This window comes from Rhagoletis zephyria, unplaced genomic scaffold (assembly GCF_001687245.7).
Source record: "Rhagoletis zephyria isolate East Lansing unplaced genomic scaffold, Rhagoletis_zephyria_1.1 Rzeph_scaffold_00850, whole genome shotgun sequence".
In the NCBI taxonomy this organism is placed as follows: Eukaryota; Metazoa; Arthropoda; class Insecta; order Diptera; family Tephritidae; genus Rhagoletis; species Rhagoletis zephyria.
The window spans coordinates 64815-71239 of NW_016157934.1; the positions used below are offsets into that span (position 1 = coordinate 64815).

The following is a 6425-nucleotide window of genomic DNA, read 5'->3' on the forward strand; positions in this document are numbered from 1 at the left end:
GCGATTTTTTATATAAGTATGTAACTCCTCTATCGATGTATGCAGATGTATTCAAAATCAGTAATCTGTCAAACTAAAATTTGCAGATGTTCATGAAAGGTATGAAGCCTTCGGCATAGCCGAAGACAGCGCTGCTCTTACTTGTTTTTTCATTAAGAAGGTATATTTCCGTTTTGAAACTACATTGTATGGAATCATTTCTAAAATTGAAAAACGTGTTGGTAAACAAATTCATGTACACATACACATACGTATGTAAACATGTGTGTATTACAGTGTAAATCTAGGTCCTGACGTGCTTATGGGAGCATAATTTTGTAAGAAAGTACTTATTTCTAATTACTTTCTCAGTTTGCGTCTGCGTATCAACAGATAATATTATCACTTCTGAACTTCCGTGCGCTTCAGGCATTTCAGGCACAGGAACCTCCCAGGGCATGGGAACTGCACCTGGGTATAAACGCATACGTTTAAAAATATTTCCCTGCAATGGGCGAGAAACAAAATCATTCGCCTCGAAATGATTTTCACAAATGCGGGAAGAATCTTCCAATTGAACACCGCAGCTGAACTCCCAACTCCAACTCCCGAAATTCACACAATTCAAAAGTATTCCACAGCACGCAACTGTATTTTTAATGAAGAATAGAAAATGCCAACTTGAAAAGGGTTAGAAGTTATTCATCATTTGACATTATAGTCGGTGTTCAAAAGAGAGAAATGTCAAAATCACTTCTACCTTGTTTAATATGCCTTGGTTCTACCTTCCTATTTTTTTATCATGATAACATAGACCAAAAATTTCTGCAGAGAAAGTAAAAATTTGAGATCGATTTTAAGCGGTCGTTATTCATATATCCACATTCATACATATCGCACACCGTCTTCAAAAGAGTCACAACTCAAAATTTGGCATTTTTGAGATTATGCGCTAGAAAAGTGCACAGAGCTTTTATTTACCTTTCAGCAAAAGCTGGAGCAAATTTTTGTTGTAATTTGTTAAATAAAACCTAAGGTAAAGTTGCCCTTGCCAATATGATTATCATGTGCTAAGAAATAGTTTTTCGCATTTTCTGACAAACGTATTATTTTGAGTTGTGACTCTTTTGAAGACGGTGTGCGATATATTACCCTTCATATCAATTCAGGTCTATTACATGCGCCCCATGCTTTTCGTTTTCAATCTCATAAATGGTCTATAATGACTTTTGCTAAAATTTCAAAATCAAAAGTTATCAGAACAAATTCTATGGGGTGAGAAATATTATTTTCTAATTTTTAGACCATTTATAAAAAGTTTTATTTTATTTTATTTATTTTCTACTTTTTAGTCTTGCCTGTATAATATTTTGCAATAGATATTAAAATAATTCAACTTGCAGTGAAAAGAGGACAGAAGACTATGCAAGCAAAATGTTGTTTGCTCACGTTTAGTATAAACATACATACATATAGCAGCAGTTAAATTCAGTTAAATAAATGGCGTGTCGTCCATTTCCGCTGTAGAGTAAGTAAATAGTGCATATATTTAGGCGCAATATTTAACTTCTTCTGGCCGGGCGACATCTAGAGTCTTCTGATTGTATCTCTTTGATATGATGCCTACAACGAGGTTGATATCTAGACTAGGTTGCTAACTAGAATTTTCCATAAATAGCTTTGCTACATTTATAGCATAAATGGTGGTCTTGACATACAACATTGCAAGTTGAGAAAAGCGCTGTAAGAAAGAAGTGAGCGAGATAAGAGGAATGAGAGAAATATGTAGCAATTCCACAAAGCGGCGAAACAAAGGTGGCGCCTTCCGCGGACCGCTATTCCTCTCTTTTTCCATTTGACAGCATCCACCCTTTCGCAGACGTCACATTATTAATTTTTCGCACTAGTGATGAATATTCAATTTTCATATTTTACCTATTTGCCGAAAAGTTATACCTAAAAGTAGATACACGTACCTTAACAGTAAATATGTATTTTTATGCGCATACACTTGTGATAGTTGGTAGATTACATCTTCCTTCTGTACCATATCAACTTTAGGTCTTACATAAAACAATATTTGACTACGTTCCAAATGTACCTAAAATAATGTGCTTGTACCGAATGTACGCTAAAATTTAAGAAGCTGAGGAGTAGGTACAATTCAACCTAGTTTTACATCACTATTTCGCACCATTTGTTCGCTTCTTCCTCTTCTTCTTCAAAATTATTCTTTCCACTCTCATTCACATAATAATGTAACGTCACACCCATTTGCTATCAGCTCGATTGGCGCAATCTTGTATTCTATCATTCTTGTAGCAATTCCGAGAACAAAACAGCTAGCACAGAGTCGCATTTATCTTGCTATGATTTTTTGCAAAATATGTGCATGGGCGCAGGCGTTGCATACTTTGCAGCGAAAGGAAACGCTGCTTCCCATGTATTTTGTTGTTGGGTGTTTGCAGTTTATGCAATCCGTGCTACGTGCAACGGCTTTGCAAGATTTCGAGAATACCCCTATTGTAATTAGTTAGTCTGTTCCACGATTAAGTCAGTATACTGAAGATGTTGAACAGTGAAAAAAAGTCGACACTAAACTTAGATGCAAATTTTTTACATATACTTTGTTTATATGGCATCAAACACGGTGTCGTATAAACTCGTGTCAGTGCAGCCCGATTGAAATGCCAGTGTTTATATGCAACAAAAGAAATGAGTCGATCGAGCACACTTTCAAACTGCGTTCATCCCTAAGTAACCCTGTTAATACATGTGTCAATTCTTGAAATTAATAAACATGCAAAAATAATAATTAAAGACTCAAACAGCCACGAAAATATGATCTTAGCTATTAATTTTATAATAAAGCTTAGCCTAAATATAATTTCTAGAACTATTTTAATGTTTTTCTTCCTACAGAGTTACATGCAACAACCGCGTGGACTAATCCCGTGTTTATATGCACACTTAATACGATTCAATAACTCCTAACTCGCATCCAAAATGTGATTTATGGTGGCACGGTTAAAAGTTTCAATTCAATTTAAGATTGTGTTTATATGTGTGTGTTCAAATAACATGGTTTGACTTAGAACGAATTATACCATCATATAAACTAGGTAATAATTTTCTATGGAACATGCACAATGTGTGTACAGGAACGCCGTCTGACCAGGGTTGCCACTGACGAAAAAAATACTTACCATCCACTTGAGACAAATTTACCAAATCTGGAAAATATCGACCAATAACTTTTTTTTTAGTTATTTGAATAAAAACTATAGTTTTTCTCTATTTTTTAGTTACTTCAATAAAAATTAAAATTTTTTAATGAGGAACTTTATATATATATATATATTCTCGGCTTCCTTCAACCAAAAGCGAAAGTCATGAAACTAAAGGCATCAACGAAACCTCGTCATTTGAAACAACTTCAACTGGATTTATCGTAGACAAATACAGTGACTCAAGAAAGCGCTTGGTGATTTTTTTTCAATATTCACAATGTTTTTCAAGTAAATTTTTTTTTTGGTTTTTCTGTATAAAAATTTTGTTTGCGCTTTAACCCTCTGCTACTGACGTTACCGAAGTTGCCCTATTATATTGACGTATAGTCTCTCAGATACCAATTATTGCCGATTTTCGCTATTTTTTTTTGGCATTTGCCTGAAAAATATTAAGAAACTAAACAGAAAGAAGGAAAACTCACTAGATATTCAACATGTTAAAAAAACGTTTCGTTATCAATTTTCGACTACTAATGACAGAAAGCTTAACCTTTTTTTCATAGCAAAAATCTGCAAAAAATTAGAGTGTCTGCATTTACCTTCATTAAAAAACCAGGACAACTTAAGTGTGGACCAGGACACCAGGACAATTTGTCTAAATCAAGACATATCCTGAAAAACCAGGACGTCTGGCAGCCCTAATGTAAGGGCATAAAGAAACAACAATCGGAATTCCCGCTGAAAAGACATTTTATTTCATTTAATTTCCAATGCTTTACATCGTTTAGTGCAATTTGTGTTAAAAAGTAGGTATTGAGTTAAGTTTTTTGGATTTGTTGTTTAACAAAAGACTTTCTCTCACATATGCCAAAGCCAAGCGCAATTTACTCGCATTTCGAAGGCAAAATTGAAGAAAAGAAAATTAAATGCACGCACCGCCCAATTTCCATAAAGATCGTGTCGTGATTTTGGAGACGACTGAATTGTGTGGTTATTGCAATCTTTTATATTTTATTTACTTATTCATTCATTTATTTATTTCTTCCGGCTCTTTTGAACCTAGATCATAACAATTTTTATTTATAGGCTTAACCTAGTATTTAAAATAGTAAATGGAAACAGGATCTTAGCGAGGATAGAGATAGAACACATTAGTTATATTGGAACAGTCTTACAGAATGCAAATAATTTTCTTTTAAATTCAGTTAGGTTTTTACATTGGGTAATACTATTCGGTAATTCATATATGTATGTATGTATGTGTTATAACACATACATTTTTGTTGTTCTGTAACTCAGCTCCTGCTACCGAACTAGTTCAATTAAGTGAACTATGTATTTGTCAATGTTATTGTGGCTTGATAACATTTTATTTTTAATATTTTTATTGAGCTTTGTACCACGATTGTTTATTAGGAAAAATTGAAAAAGCAACAAAGTCTAAGCGGTAGAAGTTATAGCACTATTTCGGAGATCACCACATCTCCTCATCAGACTTCTTTTTCTAGACTTCAGCAGGGATCGAACCTGCGAATTCGATGTTCAAAGTCAGAAGCGTTAACCACTGAGCTATGTACATCCCGTAAACTCTTGTTGCTAATTCATTTTCCTTATTCAACCAACTACTATCAAGTGCAGCTGATTTGCCGCTATTTAAACTCGACAGCGTGGTTGTTGTTGTCAGTTCTATAAATCCATTTGCTTATTTGCTTTTTTGTATAGTTTCAGGCAGGCTCTTCCTAAACTATGTATTTGTCAATGTTATTGTGGCTTNAGTAGTTGGTTGAATAAGGAAAATGAATTAGCAACAAGAGTTTACGGGATGTACATAGCTCAGTGGTTAACGCTTCTGACTTTGAACATCGAATTCGCAGGTTCGATCCCTGCTGAAGTCTAGAAAAAGAAGTCTGATGAGGAGATGTGGTGATCTCCGAAATAGTGCTATAACTTCTACCCCTTAGACTTTGTTGCTTTTTCAATTTTTCCTAATAAACAATCGTGGTACAAAGCTCAATAAAAATATTTAGAAAAAAAAAAGTGAACTATACTTCAATAAGGTGAACGAACTAAAAGTAAACTAATCTTAAACTGAACTAAAAAATCCAACTCTAGTGATCAGCGATGTATTTTGGTGCGCTGAACACGATTCTGGGACTCAAAAGTGCCCATCACGCTTTGGTTTTGAGAGAAGTGGGGGTTCAAACTAAAAAAAAATTTTGTTTTTGGGCCTTTTTTAAGAAAAACGTGATGATTGTGCATCTATTTATACAGATCATTTCGTTTGGGATCCTACATAAATACGTACACACATACATACGCCATATCTATGCATACATATATTTACATACATTCTTGCGATTTACGACTCCATTTGGCAACGCCAACTGGTTTGAATCTTTTCAGTTTTATTCTGATTTCGCACTATCTATTATCATTTTATTGTTTTTGTGCTTCCACAGCGCGCGTTGGCAGTCGACAGATGCAGGCGCTTACTCCGGAAGAACGAGCAAGTGCAGTTAACCATTTGGCTGATTTATTGGTAAGCAGGGAAGAATTCATTCTGCAAGCCAACGCAAAGGATTTGGCTGAGGCGAAGCGTCACGGTTTAGCGAAGCCATTACTGTCACGTTTATCCTTGAATTCAGCTAAATTGAAGAATTTGTCTGTCGGATTGAAGCAGATTGCCGAATCCAGTCATAAGGTTAGTGGGAAAGCATTTTGTGATAGTTTTAGTATACATATGTACATTAGACTGCATCACTCCCCATACAAAAAAAATCGGTAAATATTAAAACTTAAGCGGGCTGAACCGATTTCAAAATACCTCCAAAAATGTGTTTGTTATGAATAAAAATAGTTTCTTAAAGATGTTTTTTGAAAAATCCCCTCAAATGACAAAACGGTTTAAGCTTAAAAAATTTACATAAAAATATTAAAAAAAAAATTTAAAAAAAATTTTAACGGAATCGTAATAATGAGATTTTTAATGCTGTTTTTTTAACTTTTTTCAAAGATTGGTATAAGGAAAACTTGAATAACTGAACCTAAACTCTTCCGATCTCGACTTCTGAGGTATCATTGGAAAGGTACTTTCTCACTCTTTTTATTTCTTTGCTAATTAGCTCATTCAAAGGATGAAAGAGGAAGGTAGGATGAACGAACATCATTCAAAGTTGAATTAAGATGTGTTGGTATTTGAAAAAAAAAAAAAAAAAA

General features: G+C 34.2%; 1 protein-coding gene across 1 annotated transcript in view; it reads left to right on the plus strand.

Annotated features, from left to right (window-relative positions):
* LOC108361789 (Delta[1]-pyrroline-5-carboxylate synthase) overlaps positions 1–6425 on the plus strand; it is a 138281-nt gene that overhangs the window by 56436 nt on the left and 75420 nt on the right. Inside the window, exon 2 of the mRNA XM_017614546.1 lies at positions 5669–5910. Within this exon, the coding sequence (XP_017470035.1) occupies positions 5669–5910 (242 nt within the window). The remainder of the gene's footprint in view (positions 1–5668; positions 5911–6425) is intronic.